The sequence below is a fragment of the Rhincodon typus genome, chromosome 46 (genome assembly GCF_021869965.1).
Source record: "Rhincodon typus isolate 14 chromosome 46, sRhiTyp1.1, whole genome shotgun sequence".
Taxonomy (NCBI): Eukaryota; Metazoa; Chordata; class Chondrichthyes; order Orectolobiformes; family Rhincodontidae; genus Rhincodon; species Rhincodon typus.
The window spans coordinates 8,868,429-8,891,437 of NC_063377.1; the positions used below are offsets into that span (position 1 = coordinate 8,868,429).

The 23,009-nt window shown below is 41.9% G+C and overlaps 1 protein-coding gene across 1 annotated transcript in view; it reads right to left on the reverse strand.

The window, feature by feature from the left end:
• LOC109912764 (SH2 domain-containing adapter protein E) overlaps positions 1-21,277 on the reverse strand; it is a 30,393-nt gene extending 9,116 nt beyond the window's left edge. The window contains exons 1-2 of the mRNA XM_020512202.2: positions 19,817-21,277; positions 16,337-16,466 (exon numbers count right to left, since the gene is read on the reverse strand). Of these exons, the coding sequence (XP_020367791.2) occupies positions 16,337-16,466; positions 19,817-20,923 (1,237 nt within the window). The 5' untranslated portion in view covers positions 20,924-21,277. The remainder of the gene's footprint in view (positions 1-16,336; positions 16,467-19,816) is intronic.
• Positions 21,278-23,009: the final 1,732 nt, after the last annotated feature.

Genomic DNA, 23,009 nt, shown 5'->3' on the forward strand with positions numbered 1-23,009 from the left:
GCTCGGAGTGGGGACACCGGCGACCAGCGGCTCGGAGTGGGGACACCGGCGACCAGCGGCTCGGAGTGGGGACACCGGGGACCAGTGGCTCGGAATGGGGACGCTGGCGACCAGAGGCAGGAGCAGGGATGCCAACGACCAGTGGCTGGAGTGAGGTCGGCAGCAAACAGCAGCTCGAGAGCGGGGATGCTGGCAACTAGTGGCCCAGTGTACAGCGTGGTGGGCAGCCAGCAGTCAGACCATGTGGAGGACCCCTGCATCAATCTGCTGCGGACAGCCCTTGGAGAGAGACTGTGATGTTTGTAATTTTTCTTCTTGTTTTTCTGACCTATGGTTATACTATGTACAGCTGTAATATAACTTTTTCTTTCTTCATTTCTCTATTCTGTAACTAAGGTTGTACCTAAGTACCTTTGTACCTGAGATGGCGCTGTAAGTGGCAACTTATAATCTGTGACCATAAAGCTAATTTAATTCAGGAGACACAGGAATGGTGCAGAAAATGACATTAAGCTGGTATTACGTGATCAGCCATGATCCACAATAGTGGAGCAGGCTCAAAGAGCTGAATGGCCTACTCCTGTTTCTAGGTTCTTACCTGTGCTACACACCTAGAAGCTGAATTCCTGATTTAAAGAAAAAGACAGAGCACTCTTCACAACCTCAGAATGTCCCAAAGTGCTTTGCAGTCAATTGAGGACTTAAACTGTTGTGATGTTTTGCAGAAAACATGTCAGCCTATTTGCACACAGAAAACTCTGACAAACAGCAATAAGATAATAGATACTTAATTTCAAACGTATTACTTGAAAGATAAATAAAGGGCAGAACAGTGAATACTTCTTGATTCATCTTCGGATATCTATACACCTACAGGAGAAGATAGACACAGTCGCAGTTTCATCCCGAATGGCATATTTAATAATACAGTGCCCTCTCAGTAGTGACCCTCCAACACTGCGGTGCTCCCTCAGCACTGACCCCCTGACAGTGCTGTGTTACTTTAATACTGACCCTCCAACAATGAGGAGTTCCTTCAGCACTGACTCCACAACAGTGTGACGTTCCCTCAGTACCGATACTACAACAGTGTGGTGCTCCCTCACTACTGACCCTCTGACAGTGCAGCACTCCTTCAGCACTGACACTCTGACAATGCAGCACTCCCTCCGCATTGGCTCTCTGACAGCGCAGTTCTCCCTCAGTACTGACCCTCCGACAGTGCGGCACTCCCTCCAATATTGCAGTAATCCCTTTAGATAAAATCCCTCCAGTGTGGAAACAGGCCATTCAGCCCAACAAGTCTATACTGACTTTCAAAAGAGCATCCCACCCAGACTCACCCCCCCAACATATCCCTGTATTCCCCATGGCTAATCCACCTAACCCTATGGGCAATTTAGCACAGCCAATCCACCTAACCTGCACATTGTTGGACTGTGGGAGACAACTGAAGCATCTGGAGGAAACCTGCACAGACACAGGGAGAAAGTGCAAACTCTACACAGACACCCAAGGCTGGAATTGAACCCAGGTCCCTGGCGCTATGAGGCAGTAGTCCTAACCACTGTGCCAGCTGTGCTGAACCTCTGACAGTGCAGCACTTCCTAAGTACTGACCCTCTAACCAAGTAATTCTCTCAGCACTGATCCTCCTGCTCATGCAATGTTGAGCCTCTAATTGTGTAATATATCCTCTGCACTGGAAGTGTAAGCCTAAATCATCCTACGGGTTTCTGGAATGGTAGTCAATTCCTCAATCTTCTGATTCCAAGGCAAAGAATAGGGCTGTAATGCAGTTCACATGAGAGCTGACTGCCTTTTCTTCAATGGCTGATCTCTTGTCTCTCGGGTGATCATCCCCTGCTTTTAATTGAACTGCTTCTTTGCGAACCATAACTACAGGTAACTACTCTGCCCCTACTGTTTTTAAAAACGGCTTCATCAGAATAATTGATAGGTTTATTTTGCTAAGCAAAGTAGGAACCTACCAAAACCCAATTCGTCTACATTTGCAACCTGTTATGCCAATGGTTCCTATCCGCCCATACTCTGGGGACCTGCAGTATCTGCTACCACAAGCAGCTATCGTGCAACCTGAAGGAGTTTCAGACAGCAAGTCAGAAGGCAAAGTTTTCATTTTTTTAAAAAGGTTATAATTTCACCACATATTAGTAGTGCACAATTGCTCAGATGATGTTGTTTCAATCAGGCCAATGAAGTAGCCACAGAAATCATGTCTCAGGATTTCTACAAATATCTCATATCTGACACTGCAGCACACAGCAGAAAATAAAAACTGACAGCAGGATCCTCAATGTTAGTAAAGAGAAAAAACACATAGTGAATGTCTTGGATAACAAGGTGTAGAGCTGGATGAACTCAGCAGGCCAAGCAGCATCAGAGGAGCAGGAAAGCTGACGTTTTGGGTCTGGACACTTCTTCAGAAATGGGGGAGGGGAAGGGGATTCTGAAATAAATAGAGAGAGAGGGGGAGGCGGATGGAAGATGGATAAAAGAGCAGATAGGTGGAGAGGAGACGGACAGGTCAAGGAGGCGGGAATGGAGCCAGTAAAGGTGAGTGTAGGTGGGGAGTTAGGGTGGGGGTTGGTCAGTCCAGGGAAGACGGACACGTCAAGGAGGCGGGGATCTGATGCGAATGTATTAAACAAACCTAAGATGCTGTTAAATATTCAATCAGTTAGAAGGTTTTAATTGATTCATATGTATATGTAAATCCCCAAATTCCTTTCAACTCACCGTCCTAAGAGAACTAAAGGTTTTATCAGTGTAAAGAAGAGGTGACATTTTAGGTCAGACAATGCATGTTAGGTGTGAGGGCTTGTTTAGAATCTGTTTGTGTTTTGGTTTGGAGTCAGACTGGTTTTATTTCTAAAGTAGGAACTTATAAAATACTACATTGATCGACTGTGTATAAATTGTGTGCTTTTTGAACAAAATAGAATGTATCTGCAAATACAAATTCACCCCATAGAGTTACGTGTGTGCGTGTGTGTGTGAGAGAGAGAGTGTGTGTGTGTATGAGAGAGGACCTGTGTGAGAGATCCTCTCTCATACACACACTGTCTCTCAAGTACACTCTCCCTCTCTCCCACACACACACATTCTTTCTTCCTCGGACACACACTTTCCCACACACACACACTCACTCTCTCTGTCTCTCCCCATATAGACACACACTATCTCTCCCCTCCACACACGCGCACACACACACAGACGCACTCTCTCCCCCATGCAAACACACTCACTTTCTCTCCCTCTCCCCCTCTCACACACACAACTTCTCCCCCTCACACACAGACACACACACACACACACTCTCGTTCTGCCCCCTCACACAAAAAGACTCACTCTCTCTCTTTCCCCCATCCACACAATCTCTCTCCTCCAAACACACACAAACACACACACACAAACGTAACTCTGTGGGGTGAATTTGTACTTGCACATACATTCTATTTTGTTCAAAATTTATATACAGTCAGTCAATCTGGTGTTTTATAAATTCCTGCTTTAGAAATAAAACCAGTCTGACTCCAAACCAAAACACAAACAGATTCTAGACCAGGCCTCACATCTAACATGCATTGTCTGAACTAAAATGTTGCCTTTTCTTAACACTGATAAAACCTTAGGACAATTGGGGATTTACAAATCAATTAAAACCTTCTAACTGATTAACTATTTAACAGCATCTTAGGTTTCTTTAATACATCCTCATCAGTGGTATGGCCCTTTGATCTTTTACCTATAAATTGTGTGTTGGATACTACCTCTCTCACTAACACCTGAAGAAGGAGCAAAGCTCTGAAAGCTTGTGTTTTCAAATAAACCTGTTGGACTATAACCTGGTGTTGTGTGATTTCTGACCTTGTCCACCCCAGTCCAACACTGGCACCTTCGCATCACGGCATCTTAATAACTCTGTTTTGCTTTGTCTATGTTCTTTCCTTCCTCTCCTAAAAGTGTAGCCTTCTTTTCAAGTATGGCTGTCTGAATACTGAACACCTTTCCAACACCTCCTTTTACATGCAGTAAACTTGGAGGAGTGCGGCTCATCATAGCTTAGCCAATCTTCCCCATTACACACACAGCAAGATCCCAAAAGCAGCAATGAGATGATTGAACGTTTTTGGTTGAAATGAGGAATGCTGGCCAGTAGGAGGAAAGCATCTATTCTCTGCAATCACTGCCACTGCCCCACCCACTTCCCCCAGCACTCAACATAGCACTCTTCCTGAATAGGCATTTGGGATCTCAGAATATTGTCTCAACAAATGGACACTACCTCTAACAGACAGCAACCTCTAGCTGTACAATATCGCAATGTAAGGTAAGATCACATGGTCATGTCCACGAGAGAAGACCAAACCTATATCCTTCTACTCAGAGGCAATCTAAATGAACACATAGTTAAGAGGAAGAAGGAAGCTTACTTAAGATTGAGGAAGCAAGGATCGGACAGGGGTCTAGAGGTCTACAAGGTAGCCAGGAAGGAACTGAAGAATGGACTTAGGAGAGCTAGAAGGGGGTATGAGAAAACCTTGGCGGGTAGGATCAAGGAAAACCCCAAGGCTTTCTATACTTATGTGAGGAACAAGAGGATGGCCAGAGTGAGGGTAGGGCCAATCAGAGATAGTGGAGGGAACTTGTGTGTGGAATCAGAGGAGGTAGGGGAGGTCCTTAATGAATACTTTGCTTCAGTATTCACCAGTGAGAGGGACCTTGATGTTTGTGAGGACAGCATGAAACAGGCAGATATGCTTGAACAGGTTATTGTTAGGAAGGAGGATGTGCTAGAAATTTTGAAAAACATGAGGATAGATAAATCCCCTGGGCCAGACAGGATATACCCAAGGTTACTACGGGAAGCAAGGGAAGAGATTGCTGCCCCTTTGGCAATGATCTTTGCATCCTCACTGTCCACTGGAGTCGTGCCAGAAGATTGGAGAGTGGCAAATGCCATTCCCTTGTTCAAGAAAGGGAATAGGGATAAACCTGGAAATTACAGACCAGTCAGTCTTACTTCTGTGATGGGCAAATTATTGGAGAGGATTCTGAGAGAGATAGTATTTATGATTATTTAGAAAAGCACAGTTTGATTAGAAATAGTCAGCACGGCTTTGTGAGGGGCAGGTCATGCCTCACAAGCCTTATTGAATGTTTTGAGGATGTGACAAAACACATAAATGAAGGTAGAGCAGTGGATGTGGTGCTTATGGATTTTAGCAAGGCATTTGATAAGGTTCCACATGGTAGGCTCATTCAGAAAGTAAGGAGGCATGGGATTCAGGGAAATTTGACTGTCTGGATACAAAACTGGATGTCCAATAGAAGACAGAGGGTCTTAGTAGATGGAATGTATTCAGCCTGGAGCTCGGTGACTAGTGGTGTGACGCAGGGATCTGTTCTGGGACCTCTGCTCTTTGTGATCTTTATAAATGACTTGGATAAGGAAGTGAAGGGTGGGCTAGTAGGTTTGCCAATGACACGAAGGTTGGTGGAGTTGTGGACAGCGTGGAGGGCTGTTGTAGGTTGCAACGGGACATTGACAGAATGCAAGCTGGGCAAAGAAGTGACAAATGGAATTCAACCTAGAAAAGTGTGAAGTGATTCATTTTGGAAGGTCGAATTTGAAAGTAGAATACAGGGTTAATGGCAGGATTCTTGGCAGTGTGGAGGAACAGAGGGATCTTGGGGTCCACGTCCATAGATCCCTCAAAGTTGTGACCCAAGTTGATAGGGTTGTAAAGAAGGCATATAGTGTGTTGCCTTTCACTGGCGGGGGAATTGAGTTTAAGAGCTGTGAGGTTATGCTGCAGCTCTATAAAACTCTGGTTGGACCACACTTGGAATATTGTGTTCAGTTCTGGTTACCTCATTACAGGAAAGATGTGGAAGCTTTAGAGAGGTGCAGAGGAGATTTACCAAGAGGGATGAGAGGTGACTTGATAGAGGTTTATAAGATGATGAGAGGCATAGATAGAATGGATAGTCAGAGACTTTTTCCCAGGGCGGAAACGACTATTATGAGGGGGCATAATTTTAAGGTGATTACAGGAAGGTATAGGGGAGATGTCAGAGGTAGGTTCTTCACACAGAGAGTGGTGGGCCTGTGGAATGTGCTGTCGGCAGTGGTAGTGGAGTCAGATACTTTAGAGACTTTTAAACGACTCTTGGATAGACATATGGAGGATACTAAAATGTAGGATTTGCAGGGTAGATTGATTTTAGTAGGGTAATAGGTCGGCACAACATCGTGGGCCGCAGGGCCTGTACTGTGCTGTACTGATCTACGTTCTATGAACACAGTACAGTGGAAGAGTTTTTAATCCATATGGTAAGCAGTGTTTAGCAGCAAAGTGGTTAATCCTGTGTTCTCGGAAACCTGTCTCCTATCCAGAAGATTTCCAAATGTGGATGTGTTGCATTGTTTCCAGGGTGCAGTTTCCTCAGCATGTTTCCTCCCTCTCTCTCCCACTTCCTCTCTGGGCTGCACATGCCACATTCGGACTTAGGAAAGGAAGTCTTCGCTTGCAGCAGTGGGATTGTTGCTGTTAGCCCGGCGTCGCCCTTGCTCTGGCGACACTGGGCTCGCATGCTCAGGAAGCCATGGTATGACGAAATAATTCTGAAGCCACCATACAAGCCACAGTGCATCACAGCACAATTACCTACAAGCACTGGTTCAGAACCACAGATAGGTAGCTGTGGGACAATTGATAGCTGAGGGGCAAAAGTTGCCATCACTAAGCCCTTTACAGCAAGAAGGCCAGGAGTCCACTTCCTTATCCATGCTGAGTTATCTGATCCCAGCAAGAAAAACAGAAGGAATGCTACATTGGAACTTAACGCCTATGGATTACAGAAGGAGAAAGTCACAAAGTATTCCTGCTCATAATGCCAGTCCAATAATGTCTGCTGGCAAGGGGTTTTATATAGATGTCAGGTGATGACAGAATTGCATGAAACTAGGATTGCTCCTCCTCTGCTTCCCCGTAACTCAGTTCCGAGCTGTTATTAAAAATATGTAAATAAAATGTGCAGAAGCACATTCAATGTGCATAGTTCCCAGTTTTCCCTGCTGCCTCTCTACAGGTGTTTCTGTGCTAAGTGCCTTCTGTTTACTGTGGCTCAGTTGTTAGCACCCTTGCTTCTGAATCACAACATTGTGGGTTCAAACACCACTTTCTAGAAAGAAAGTGTAGGCAGATACTGCAGTACCACATGGCACTGTGTAAACTGATGTCTTTTAGTGGAGACATTAAATCAAGGCCCTGTGTATCTTTTCAAAGGAGGTCAAAGAATCAATGGTCTCAATGAAGGAGAACAGGGAAGTTCTCTTCGGTGTCCAGATCAATACTCTCCTCAACCAACATTACCTGGTGATGTTGATTATCTAGTCATTATCTCATTGCTGTTTCTGGATAGATAGTTCTTCAATGAAATATGACTTTAGTTTCAGATTTTTTTTAATCTTTGGCCTGAAGTCCTGTCAGTCTTATTTCAAAATATCTAAACTCCATAATATACTTATATGCTCCAATGAACTTGGAGGACACAAAAGCTTTCAGTGATCCTTCATCTGTTCTGTTCAATATACATGATCCCAGTAACAACAGGATGTAGGTGGATTTAAAATGGTTCAGAAATAATAAATACTGTGTTGGAAGTTCCCATTGTCAATTACGCTGGGTTGCGGAACCATGCCCCAGAAAAATTACAGCAGTAGGGTGTGAGGGTTAGAAGGAGCTTGAGGGTTATAATTTTGACTTTGTGCAATAGTGTATTATGGGCCACAACCCATTCCACACCTTTCCTGATTTTAATTTCCATTGCAATAATTTTCAAAAGCAAAGAATAATCTGGGCATGCAATGACAAGCTTCTAATGGGCCATCTTAGCATCTCTTTGACTGCACAACAATGAAATCACATTCCCAGGAATTACATGGTGGAATACACTCCTGTAATATTCAGAGCGATAAGACAAAAAGAGAGAGTCTTATAATTTTTCATTACTTCAGGATGCAGCAACAGGAACTCTGCCTGACTTTTCTCCTCATTCCAGGTTCAGGGAAAATAAGATTCCTGACTGCAACTCTGAGACGTTCTGTTCTTCTGAAGTGACATGATCTCCACTTTCATCCAATCTGATTGTATTCATTCACATCCCAATGTAAAAATAAATCATTCTTCAGCCATACAAAGTACTGGTTAGACCACAAACAGGCCTCACAGGATGCATTTTCCCTGAAGGAAAGACAGTGTAAATTTATTTAAATTTAACTAATCAGCTATGAGGCAGGATTTAACATTCCCTCCACTTTAGAAAGTTGAGGAATAATTTAATCAAAACTTAAGATGTTAAGGGGAACAGATAAGTTAAATGGGGAGAAACTATCTGTCCTAGTTTAGGAATATAGGACTCTCTTGAAATCCAGGCGTAAAAACAGAATCAGATATTTCTTCCTCCCACCTATCCCCTCCTCCCACCCCAAGCCGCACCTCCATCTCCTACCGACCAACCTCATCCCACCCCCTTGACCTGTCCGTCCTCCCTGGACTGACCTATCCCCTTCCTAACTCCCTACCTACACTCACCTTTCCTGGCCCCATCCCCGCCTCTTCGACCTGTTTGTTTCCTCTCCACCTATCCTCTCCTCTATCCCTCTTCTATCCGCCTCCCACTCTCTCCCTATTTATTTCAAAACCCCCTTCCCCTCCCCCTTTTCTGATGAAGGGTCTAGGCCCGAAACGTCAGCCTCTCTGCTCCTATGATGCTGCTTGGCCTGCTGTGTTCATCCAGCCCTGCACCTTGTTGTCTCAGATATTTCTGGGCTGTAATTAGGATGCACTTATCAGACAAAGAATGGCACACGTTTACAACTCTCACAAACAGCAAATGATGCTCGATCAATTATTAAATTTGAAATCTGGAATTGATAGATTTTTAACAGCCAAAGTTATAGAGGAATAAAAGACAGAAGGTAGTACACTGGGTTGGGTCACAGTTCAGCCATGGCCTCTCGAATGGCAGAACAGCCCTGAGGGATCAAATAACCTTCATCTGTTCCTATATTCCTATGTTTAGAAATTGTGTTTCTGGCTCAGTTTGTAGAGCAGTATCAATATTCAGGGATCTTTGCACTGCTAGATGAAATGTTAACAAGGTTTAATGGGGGTTAACCGTCTCCATCTGCCCTCTCAGGTGGATGTAAAAGATCTTACAGCCACTATTTCAAAGAATAGGAGGGGAGTTGTTGCTGGTGTCCTCAGCCAAGTTTTGTTTCTCAACAAATTTGGACTTGTACGTTAGCGAAAGATATCGTAGAAATGCAAATCTTCCTTTATCTGTTGCTAGTTTGATACATTATGCAGCAGATGGCAGTTTGCATGGGGTTAACATATTTAAAGGTAAATCTCAGAAATGCTGTTCCATAAATATCAGTGATCAGGAACTCGGCACAAACAACAGGCAAAAATTACATTAATAAAAAGAACAAAATCTTTTATTCTGGTCTTCCGCTGCCTGCTTGGTGACTTCCTGACATTCTATGCAGCTGGAGAATTATTAACCTTTTCCAGGACAGAAACAGAGAACATGCTCCTGTTCCTTACTGAGTCTTCCTTTCCCAATTTTTTAAATCTCTGGCTAATTTTCTTTCTTTCTCACTTCAGGGCATTGAATCTCAACAGGGTTGCATTCCATAGGCTATGGCAGACCCACCTCGCTTAACTGGTCACCTTCTTTGTGTCTGAGCCTGAGCAGCAAACGTTGGGTTGATTGGTGTTAGGAAGAACCTTACTCTAGCCTCTACCAAAATCCAGAAGCACATAAACACACATTGATCAGGAGGAGTTATGGTATAAAACAACTTGTATTTATATAGGGCCTTTAACATAAAATGTCCCAAGGGGCTTCCCACAAAAGGTATCAAGCAATATTCCACACTGAGCCACAGAAGGAGGTAATAAGACAGGTGACCAAATGTTTGACAGAGGTAGACCTTAAGGACCTGATCTTAAAGGAGGAGAATGGAAAGGTTTAGGGAGGAAATACCTGTAGGGCCCAGACATCTGAAACATAATCCTCCTGCCAAGGGATGGAGCGATGGAAATCAGAATGCGTAAGAGGCCAAAAAAACAGAGAGGAGGGTTGCATGGCTGAAGGAGATCACAATAATAGGTGCTGAGGATTTTTTAGATACAAGAGGCATATGCGAATCAGAAGCTGGAATCCTACCTGATATTCATGTCATAGCCCAGAAGACTAGATATCTTACTGCTGTCAGTAAGATATGGCTGGTGAAAATACTTGTAAATATAAATAAAAATAGTAAATATCAATTCATAGTCAAAAAGCAAACAATTCCAGGAACATTTAACCACATGTGGCTACTGAGGTGCAGACATAAATTTACACAGAATTTGAATACATGTTTGAAAAAGTAAAGGAATCAGAGAGCTTCACTAAAATAGACAGTTTTAACAAGAGAAATGGCAAATGCGAGGAGATTGCGACTAAAATATAACCAAAAAATAAAATGCACAATTTGAAGCACAGTACATATCTCTCTAAAATATCTTAAAGTACCTCAATCACAATGGGCCAAATAAGCTGTGTTGTCATTCTTGTGATTCTACAGGTATAAGTTGATGTCAGGAAGTTTCCAGTCATAGTAATTGGACTTTCTGGCCACCAGGAATGCAGTAATGCAGATGCCCTCTATCAAGATAATGAACTTTGTTACATAGTATATATTTCCTCACTTTACTGACTAGCCCTCATTCTTGAGATACTCAACAATTCCATTAGTATATAGAAGCATTGTGGTCATGTCACTGAGTAAACACAGGCCTGGACTAATAAGTTGGAGACTTGAGTTCAAATCCAATGACAGCAGTTGGGGAATATAAATTCAATTCATTAAATAAGTCTAGAATAAAATGCTAACCTCTGTAATGGAGGCCATGAAACCAGCTGATTGTTGTAAAATAAATCCAGTTTATTTATGTCCTTGGGAAGGAAATCTGCCACATTTGCCTTGTCTGGCTTACATGTGACACCAGACTCACAGCAATGTGGCTGACTCTTAAATGACCTCTGAATGGTTGAGTTAGCCTTTCAGTTGAATTCACTGCCTTCCCAAATGCAACTAGGGTGGGGCAATATATGTTAGGCCTTGCCAAAAATGCCCACATTCCATGAATGAATTAAAAAGAGTACAGAATAAAAACAATATCTAATGCCCCTTTCTTCAGGCTTCCTAAACAATTGATAACCAATTGCTATGCCAAGATTGTTGCAAGACTCCTGAAGCTGTAGATAAGAAGCACTGCAAATGTTAATGCTGTTGAATTTGGGTTTAATATCATTAAGTTGTGAGGAACATGGAGCAATAGCATCAATGACACATTGAGGCAGTCTCAATTTTCAATATATTACACATGAGACTGCTTGGATGTGCAATGAACACAGCCACTGTTGGCACCAAAAGCTACAAAAGGAATAATCCAATCAGAAATGGGGGGCAATTTCAACTGCAGATTTAAGGAAAAAAATTGGAAATTTAAAAGTACCGTACAACATTGCTCAGATCAGAAATAGTTCAAACTGTTTCACTCCAATGAGGCATTTTGAAATGTAGGAAATGGTTATGTAGGCTATTGGAAAACAGCAGGGAAGTGGAACTAGTTGTGTAGCTCTTTTAAAGGACAGTCACAGAAATGGCATACGTTGAGAGCGTTCTCCCTGAAGAGAACAAAACTAAGATCAGATCAGATATAGGTTTTCAAAATCATGAGTTTGGTCAATTAAGTAGATGGGGAGAAACTGCTCTCATTAGCAAGTGGATCAAGAGCTAGAGGGCACCAATTTACAAAGTGATTTGCAAAAGGAGGGTATGTGTTAGAAGGATAATTTTTTTTCACACAGCGAGTATTTAGGGTATTGAATGCACTGTATTTAAATGTGGTGGAAGCAGGTTAAATTGAGGCATTTATGAGGGTATTGAATGATTATTTGGAAAGAAATAACGTGCAAAGATAATGGGAAAAAGCAGGACATTGGTACTAGGTGATCATGCTCATTTAAAGAGCTGGTGCAGACATGATGGACCAAATGGTCTCCTTCTGCACCATACTTCTACTGCAATTTGATTGTCAAACAATGCACCAAATGCCCTTCCTCTGCTCTGTAAGATTCTATAATTGTACAAACTAATACAGCAGCTATTTCCTATGTTTCAAAGTTACAGAAGTAACAAGATAATCAGTTAATTTGCTTTTTGGTCAAGGGAGATATTTTGATAGGATATCAGACGCACCCCTAGTCTTCATATGAAGTAATGGGTGGTTATCACCCAACTTCACCAGCAGAATATGCAGAAGGATCTTTGGGTTAATATTTCATCCAAAGATCATCAGAAAAAGTAAAGCATTCCCTTGGTACTGCAACACAATGACAGCCTGGATTACAAACTCTCAAATCCTGGACTGGGATTCAAAGCCACAACCTTCTGATTGGGAGGCCAAGTTGAATCAGCAGAGACAAGTTGAAAAGCACAAAGGTATCCTGGTGAGAAGTGGGGATTTCTTTTGAAAAAATGAAAGGATAATTTATATACACATAAAGACGTTGTTACACAAATCAGCTGATCCAAAGCTGCCTCCAGCAAGCAGTAAACATCTGATTAAAGTGGATGAGAAACAGAACTAAGTGTATAAGAATCCCTCATATTTTGAGAATGCGGCGACACACATGAATCCAATTTCCTTCAGGCAATCTCAGCATGAATATGGGGAAGGTGGTGGTGGTAGGGGTATTTTTAAAGAGACTTCACGAGCTATATAGTATATAGGCATCTGACTCACTGCAACCAGGTTCAGAAGTCACAACCTCAAAGGTCAGCACTGACCTTGTCACTTCCCCCTCCCCTGGCGTCCTTATCTCTCCCTCACACGAGGGCAGGAAAAAACTCGCCGCCTTCCGCCAGCAAGGCGTCGCTTTCTGAAAGCCACCCCTGACCCGGTCACAGGAACTGGACTGCAAGGAAGAGAACATTTACAGGCTTATACCAATGCCAGCTTTCTGTGATTTGTCTCATCAACACAGTATCCTCCCTTTTTAGTTGGATTACAAAGCAAATTTACCAAGGACTCGGTCCAGATGCTTCTGTTTAAAGTACATGTGCACTTTAAGGAGGATTGTCCTCCTTGAAAATTGAGAAACGAAAGATTCACATTACAGAGTACCCAGATTAGTAAGAATGGAAAAAGAGACAAAACAAATCGAGAGGGAGGAACTAGGTAGAGCTACAATAACATTTTAAAAGCCTGCAAATTCATTGTGAGTGACAGTTTTCAGGTCCTATGGGAGAATAAATTGAAATTTCCTTAATTGCTTGTTCTCACTGTTACACCTCCTTCTTTCCCCCCCAAGAATGTAGGGTTCTGTTAGCGTACACAGGAAAGCTGCAGACCCTCAATATACTTCATGATGTGGAAGTTTCATCAGTGAATGTCAATAGCTTTCTTTCAAAAGGAGGCAACCTGCCTTTACCTGTCATCCACACGTGTGCACTTTGCGGCAGGAACTCTGATCTAACCCATCCCTAATCCAAGAGCTCCAATAGTAATGACAATGTCTTTGGAGCTGAAAGCCAGAAGATGAGAGATCAAACCCTAACACTTCCTGAGTTTGTCCAGTTCAAAAAGTAAAGCAGAGAGTGTTGGAGAAACTCAACCAGTCTGGTAGCATTCATCGAGAGAGAAATAGAGTTACTGCTTTGAGTCCAGTATGACTCTTGGACACTGAAGAAGAGTCATATTGCATTTGAAATATTAACTTAGTTTCTTTTTCCACAGATACCGCCATACCTCTGGGTTTCTTGAGTGCTTTTTCTGTTTCAACATCCACGGTATTTTGCCTTCTTTTTGCGTGCTTCGGGTTGTTCAATTAGTAAAATTTACCATACCACAGAGGAATCCAACAAATAGTTCTGATTCAAACATACTGAAATTGTAGGAAGGAGGAAAAATCCATGGGATTTTTAAAAGAGAAAATAAAATTCAGGGATCAACATTGATGGAATACCACTCATCAGAGCAACAATGCATGGCATCACTGAGTGGAGTGCTACAAGCTAATTCCTCCCCAACATTCCCAAATTCAGAAGCGAGGGATAAACGTGAAGGGCATATTCTATTAAACTTCTTTTACCCAGTAATTAATCAACAAAAGCACTGGTAGTAGTCTGACAAGGAAAATAGGATACTATTTGCACGATAGCTCAGTGGGTAATTACATAGTGTGATGTGGTATCAAGCCAGACAGCTTATGATGCTCCCAGTTTGTGTCCTGGTCTGCGCTAAATTTGCTAATCTCAGCCAGGATAAGACTTGGTTCCCACTTTTACTTTCAGAAAGTCTGGATCAGGGTGTAAGAAACAAGAAACCAGTCACATTCACAAACCCGAGCGAGAAGACTTCTCCCCATCCCAGTCGTAAATGGCTGAACCTTTATCCAGGAGGTGTGGGACTTGATGTTAACTCAGTCTAAACTCACTTACTTAGACAAAGTTAAAATAGAGCCTTATCATCCCTAGTCTAAACTGTCTCACCAGAAGAAACAGCCTCTCAGCATCTACCTTGTCAAACTCTCTCAAAACTTTTGTATGTTTGAATTAGATCCCCCTTTAAATCTTCTACGTTCCAGCCCATTTACTCAATTTCTCCTCATAGCACAACCGTCTCATCCTAAGATTCAATCTAGTAAATCTTTGTTACACCCCCTTAAAAGCAAATATATCCTTTCTAAGACACAGAGACAAATCTTACAACTTTCCAGATGTGCATTCACCAAAGACAATTACAGCAAGATTACATAGTCTTGTACATCAACCTCTCTCACATTCTTCATTGTAAAATAATTTAATAATGCTGAGTATCTAGATTTACACACATTGGTGTCTCGCTGCCACCTGCTCAACGAGAATTAGGAAGGATAGAAAACACCGTCCTAGCATAAGTCCCATGAATGAATAAAAACATGAATAGTTGCTTGTTTGAGGTACCAAGTGCTGCTGCAGGGAGGAGCCAGCAATTCCTTGTGCTGGTTTGTCCTCTGTCTAAAAAAGTAATCAACGCCTTCAAGAGAGGAGGAGAATGAACTGTGACTCAAAGAGTGAATATAATTTCAAAAAGTAAATGGAGTAAATGCCTTGTTGGTATCAAAGTCAATTTGGGTCTTACTGTAGTCAAATTTATGAGACTGCAATCTGTCCTTGGAATGAAAATACATTCCAATAAATAACCTGGATGCTACAGTGCAATCCTCTAATAGATCCTGCAAGTTTCAGAATTGGCAATGAAATACATCTGCCTTTAGGAACAAAGAGCTAGGGAAAGTCTTCAGAAATATAAATTATTACAATCCCACATTTATAGCACAGAGACAGGCCATTCAGTGCAGCAGATTGTTTATGCTCCACAATAGCCTCCTCTCACCCGCCTCAGATAAACCCATCAACATATCCCTTCCATGCTCAACCAGCTTCCTCTTAAACAGAATTACATGGTGCTAAATGGCACAATCCTTCCTAAACGATCCCAGTCACTGCATTCTATCTACTGGGTAGGCTAAGGTTCAACATTAAGCAGAAGTCTCATGTTTCTTCACAGAAAATGAGGAAACCTGACTGAAGAAAGGTTGTCTTTACACATCTCTTGCCAACCTATAAGAAGATCCTTTTATCAATTTCCTGGGTCATAGAGTTATATAACACAGAGACAGACCCTTCAGAAATAACATAATCCCAAACTAAACTAGTCCAACCTACATGCTGCTGGCCCATAACCCTCCAAACCTTTCCTATTCATGTACTTATCCAAATGTCTTTTAAATATTGTATTGTACCCACATCCACCACTTCCTCAGGAAATTCATTCCACATGCAAACCACCCGGGTAAAAAATTTGCCCCTCGTGTCTTTTTTAAATCTCTCTTCTCTCATCTTAAAGATGTGCCCCCTTTTCTTGAAATCTCTCCTTCAAGGGAAAAGACAACTACCATTATTCCTATCTATACCCCTCATTATTTTATAAACTTCTATAAGGTTGCCTCTCAACCTCCTACACTCCAGTGAAAAAGTCCCAGACTATCCAGTCTTTCTTCATTGCTCAAACCTTCAATATCCACAGTACGCATAACAAATCTGCTGCATACTGTGCCAGCTGCAACGCAGCTTCTTGAAACAAGCTTGATCCTGGCTTAGCAAAACTAAGCTGCCTCACCCCACAGTTTAGACACCCTACCTGTGATCATCTGCTGTGCATCGTATGGTTCCATGTAGCCATCATTCTCCCCCACCCGTTCTGCATCATTCTGTCCTTTCTCTCGTTTCTTGGCATCATAGGGATCTGCATAATCCTCCACAATGATTACCTGTATGGAGAGGAGTTGAGTCAGACACACAGTATTCAGAGTGGGGGAATTTGACTTCATTAACACATTAGTTTTCTGTGATGTGATCCATGTTTAGTTTATATTTTTGTCTCTTTAAGACTCTACGTGTGGAATTCTACATCTGCTCCGCCTCCTCTGCAAAGCTCAAAGAACAGCCTAACAGGCTCTCTAGTTTCCCTTTCCTTTGAGCAGGGGAATATCTACACTCTGCTTAATGCCTTCTCATGGGGGAATTGGTCTCCTTTGGTTCCCAGATGTGTGAAATTCACCAGCCACAGTGTCATAGCTACAGTCCTAAGTACAAGCTATTTTGATGTGTTAATTACAGCAAACATTTTATTAACCAGCATCTATGGGACCAGGAGTGTGCCAGTTGATCAAATATTGCAGATAATCTAGAAGTCCACAAAAAGAAGCCCACACCATGGGCGGCACAGTGGCTAGCACTGCTGCCTCACAGTGCCAGGGACCTGGGTTCAATCCCACCCTCAGGCGATTGTCTGTGTGGAGTTTGCACATTCTCCCCGTGTCTGTGTGAGTTTCCTCTGGGTGCTCTGGTTTCCTCCCACAGTCCAAAGATGTGCAGGCTAGGTGGATTGGCCATGCCCATAGTGTTCAACGATGTGTAGATTAGGTGGGTTATTGGCGGATGGGTCTGGCTGGGATGCTCTGAGGGTCTGGTTGGGCCATAGGGCCTATACCCACACTGTAGGGATTCTATGATTCTATAATCAAGTCATGGAAACGTAACACAGGGCGTATACACATTACTGTTATACTTTATTGATAGCATAAATCACTTAAAAAATAATGCAACTTTGCCTTAAATAAAACTTACCAATACAGGGTCTTCTCACTTGTACCCTCAACTGACTACACAGACACAGCGGTATTTGAGGAGAAATTGACTCAAAATTGAATTAACTATTGATATTTCATGTGGCCATTCGATTGAACAACGTATACATTTATATTGAGGATAAATACATTTAAAAAACTATAATAATTGAACAGAATAATACAGTAAACTTCACTAAACTAAATTTTATGTATATATTTTTGCTGTTTATCAAAAGTGCCGGTTCATAAGGTATTGGTTAAAACAAAATTTGCTGTCATGTATTTTCTTATGAAGGATGAGCACAAGTTTTGTGTGAAACTTATATATTTATCAGTACTGAAATTAGCAATGAAGAACAAATGTGGAAAATACACCCTATTACTTGTGTTAAACTAACTAATTATCCAAGGAATAAAATGTAGCTTAGCATGCTTTTGCATTGAGCTGGTTCAGAACTTAATGCCCGAGACTTCCACATGGTGGGACAATGATCTCCAAAAATCAATCTTGCAATGGAAAGGGACCAGGAAGACAGGGAAAATCATGGTCAGAAAGCCTGGACATACTGTGTGACATTGGCCATGTTACTTCCTGTCCAGTATATTTTTAGGTTTGAGGTGCATATATGCATGAAACAAGTGTGTCTGGACTTGTATAATTGTGAAGCTGCTTTGAGTACTCATGCATGTGGGAGCTATATTAGAGCAGTGATTGTAAACTGGAAAATAATGATTCCATTTTCAATGATGAAGATACCATTCAAAGCCAAATGTTGCACATCATCTACTAAATGCCAGCTAGGGTTCAGTGGATAGCATGCTCATCTCTAGCCAGGACATTGTGGCTTCAATGCAGTGATTTGAACATATAATCCCATTTTACTGTCTCAGTGTAGCACTGTGAGTACTACTTTGTCAGAGATGCTAACTCCCAGAGTTGTCATCAAATTGAGGCCCCATATTCCATCTCAGATCCTATGGGACAATTTCAACAACAGCATGACATCTCTCACAGGCAGCCAATATTTATCCCCCCACCATGTCTTTAAAATAGAACATCTGGTCACAACTGCCCTCATGCTTGTGGGATCGTGCTGTGTGCAAACAAATTGCCTTTTTCCTCCATTGCAACACCTAAAAAGTACCTAATAGGCTGTGAAAAGTTAGGTTTTTCCTGAGGATGTGAATGACTGTGGTTAAGAGGTGACCTTATTGAGGTTTACAGAATTATGAGGAGCATAGATAAGGTGAATGGCAAGGATTTTTCCCCTAGGTTGGGGGAGTTCAAAATTGGGGGACATTTTTAAGGTGAGAGGAGAAAGATTTAAAAAAGACACGAGAGGCAACATTTTTACACAGACAGTGGTTTGTGTTTGGAAAGAACTGCCAGAGAAAGTGATGGATGCAATGAACAGATCAAGTACAATAAATTCTCCCCTGTTCCTTTTGCAGTCAATTCTTGGTGGTATATGGTTCTACAACTCACCTGGACCTCATTAAACTGGCTAATCTTTATGTTTTAGTTCTGGAAGAGAGTTGGAAAGCTACACAACTATAGAAGGCATTTCAGATATTTTTCCAACCAACTTCCACATAATACAATGTTCAGCAAGAGTTGCTCATCAAGAGCAGTTTCCCTCATGGATATTTGCAGATCTCTGCTGTGGAGCCTTAGCTTGGACAGAACGTGGAGCCTTCCTGTTGTTTGGCTTAGCAGCAAACCAAACATCCCATTTACTCACTGACCCACTGAATGAGCTCTCACAACCAGTGTTTCTCAATAAAATAGCTGGCTCAATACAAATCTGACATCCTTTTCTCCTTTTGTCTCCTGAGCTGAAACGTTGTAGGTTCAAGTTCCACTCTAAAAGCCTTCGGCACAAAAATCTAAGACAACACTTTAGTGAGGTACTGAGGGAGTGCTGGCAGAGATGCCACCTTTTGGATGAGGTGTTGAACCAAGGTCCTGTTCTTCCTCTCAGCTGGAGGTAAAATACTCTGCAAATGGGCAGAACAGTTCTCCCTAAAGTCAAGGGCCAATATTTAATCCCTCAACCAAATCATTAAAAAAAATTGCATTGGTGTTTTTTGGGTGTTTGCTGTGCACAAATTGGAAGCTACTTTAGTAACATAACACACTGGTGATTGTATTTCATTGGCAGTCAAGAGGTCTGGAATGTCCCACGATTATGAAAAGTGCTATAGAAATTCATGGCTATCTTTATTATTTGCAACAAATCGAGGTCCTACATGTCAATTCAGATGGATGAAACAAAGGCACATGAATTCTGCTGTCCAAGGCAAATTACTCCCTCAAACTGCACCACCATAAAAAAAACTATAAAGCATCATTCATCTAAAGCTTTCTGTGGGTTATTGTTTGTGCACAACGTACTTGCTTATGTAACATGTTACTGCACTTTAAAAGTAGTTCATTGTGTGATGTGATAAGTCGCTCTAGAAAGTTAAGGTATTAAGCAGTCCCCTACCGTGTCTTGTTTGGCTTTTCCATTTTCTTCATCCTCCATTGTATTCTGAATCCTATTCATCAGGTTTTTCCCATTTTTCTCTTGATTTTCCACTTTGATCAGTCTGTGTTTAGGCAAAATGTAACTGGGTGCCGACAGTTTTCCAGGGTTTAATCCTGCTTTTCCAGAATTTGTCCCAGTTAGTTTCCCCAGGTTCAATCCAGTCTTCCCTGGACTTTGTCCTGCTTTCCCAGATTTCAATCCATTTTTCCCAGTGTTTGTCCCAGTTATTTTTCCAAGATTCAATCCAGTTTTTCCAGGATTTTGACTGGGTGTTCTGCTAGCCTTTGAGTCAGGTTTCTTGGTTTTCAAATCAGGTGTTTTCCCGGTTTTTGCTTCAGGCTTTGCAGTTTTCAAATCTGCCTTCCTGGTTTTCATATCTGCTTTTCCACTTTTTACATCAGTTTTCCCTGCTTTTGAGTCCACTTTCTCAGTTTTTGAATCAGTTTTCCCAGCTTTCAGTTCGGGTTTCAATTCAGTTTTGACTGGATTCTTCCCTGTAATTTTCCCTGGATTCAAGCCAAGTTTCCCGGAAAAACTTTGTCCTGACTTACTGAAATTTTGTCCCCGTTTCAATGATGGAGTTTTGACTGTTTTTCCAATTTCTTCACCATTCCCAGGATCCACGTTGGAATTTTTGCTGTTTTTTCCAGGGATACTATTTCCAATTTCCTCAGATCCTTTGGATAGTTTCCCGTTATCCTTCTTTATTGTCAATCCATTTTTTATCAATCCTGTATGATTTTTCCCTTGAGTTAAATTTTTTTTTGTCTCGGTTTTCCCTCGTATCAGTGTGCTACTGCCTGTCTTTCCTTGAGTCCCCACAGATTTTCCCTGCATCCCGGCATTTGGTGCTTTTCCGAATTTTCCCGACTCTGACTCATTGTGCCCTCTCTCTACAGCTCCTTTTACCTCTCTTCCAGTTCCCCGAGGGTTCACCTCACCTTGAGTGGCGCGCCGGTTCCTGTTTGTTCCGTCACCATCCATTCTGGTCCGGGTTGCACCCATGCCCTCTGGCTTTGGTCGGGTCTTCAAGCTCAGCTGGAAATCCTTGAACCACTTTGCCATAATGAGGAGCAATAGCACAACTTGCGTGGCCACAGGCTTGGGTTTATATCAAGTACAGCACAACTGGTCCTGGAAGTCTCCAACCTCAATCTAAAACACAACTCAAACAGAAGGTGCAGCACAATCTTTGTGTTTTTAATAATGTTAACCTAGTTAGTCAAAAATAAATGTTAAAAACATTCAGCGTTTTTAGATCAGCACAGTCTGCTTTCCATCCAACAATTACATTTTCTTCTACTTTGTGCTTTCCTGGGATTCCAGTCCGAAAGCCTCCCTCTCTCCCTCTGAAGATCTCCGCCTGTTGCAGACGTGGGCTATTCCACACAGCTTGCTCCTCTCATTAGCCTTCAAACTCCACCTTCCTGCCATTGTGAGCTTGAGTGATGACACAAGTTACAGCCACTTCCACTTCTATGGACACCTGATAATTCAACAGTGGCTGAAAAAAAAAGCCACGCAAACATTTTTCATCTCACTGCCATTGTACTCATTCCTGTTTGAATTGAGCACAATCAATCCCAGAGTGAACGTTTATGGCAGGAGTCAGCTGGCTGATTTTTAAAGTTTTCAGACACATATTTTATTAACTTCAAATACAGTTATTCGTATCAAGCTGTGAATTACAATTCTCCCTGATATTCTTATCTACACAACTGTGATCTACACTGTGATATGGTACAATAAATTGAGATTGCTATCCCACAAACCCACAAAACACCTTCTGCACGCAAGATTCTACAATCAGGTGCTCACTGAATGCAAAATTCAGAGAAAAGCATTCAAAAGTCTCTTGCCTTTCAGAAATGTCTCTTCATCTACAGCATGCCAGTATTTCCACATCATGTTCTATACATACATGAATGTGATATGGAATAAACAGGTGATTTCCCTTACATCAGTGAGACTTTACTTTTATTCTTTCAGAGGATATGGGTGTTACTAGCTAGAGCAGCATTTATAGTCCATCATGAATTGCCCTTGATAAGGTGGTGATGAGTTGCCTTTCCAAACTGCAGCACTCCTTGTGGGTGTACGATATCCAGTGTTTATAAGGAGGGAATTCCAAGATTTTTACCCAGCGACAATGAAGTAATGCTGACATAGTTCCAAGTCAGGATGGCATTGTTGCTGTCAGTTTTGGCTGACACACTGGCAGAATGCTCTGCTCCCTCCATTGCTTTCTTCCCAGCCCTGCAGTCGCTGTCTTCCCTTGAGAGTGGTGCGAGATCTTAATTGGAACAGGATTCACATCAAACTGAGCATTAGTAAGTTTCTTTCATTTAAAACAAAAGCAAACATTTAAGTTTGGGAGAAAGGTTCTTCTAGTTTCCCTATACTTGTAGTGATTTAATATGGCATAGCATATGGTCTTGGGTGATGCAAATCAGAACATCCCTCCCTAACAGCATTATGGGTCTATCTACAGCACATGGACTGCAACGGTTCAAGAAAACACCTCACCACCACCTCTTCAGGAGCAACTAGGGACAAACAATAATTATTGGCCCAGCCAGCAATGCCCACATCCCATGGCTGAATTTTTTTTTAAAAAATCCATGACTCAATCCTCTACCTGTATCAACTAGGATTGTAGGTGGACCTCAATAGCAGCAGTGTACAGTGAAGGGGAGGAGAAAACATGCCCAGAAGGAAAGTGATATTTACTAGTCCAACTTGTCTTGTATACCTCAAAATGGAGCTCAGTATAACTGGCATATTTATCCCCAAGTATTACTGCTTTATCCCCTCTGGCTGGGGTGTAGATAAAGACCGAAAGGAAGCAAGAGAGAAAGAACAGAAGGAGGAAAGAATCTGCATAACTATTGCACCTTTTATCACCTCAGGATCTCACCTGAAGCCAACGAAATGCTGTTATGATCTACACTGATGGTAATACTGGACAAGTCAGATCCCAAAGTGAAAACTGACAATAGACAATAAACTTAACTTTACTTTTTAGCAAAGAGACCAGTCATTGAGCATAATCACGAGGCAATCAATGTACTTTAAACAAAATAACGTAAGAGTTTCTCACAAAAGGGAAAGCACCAACCACATTACAGGAATTATTGATACTATTCCATTA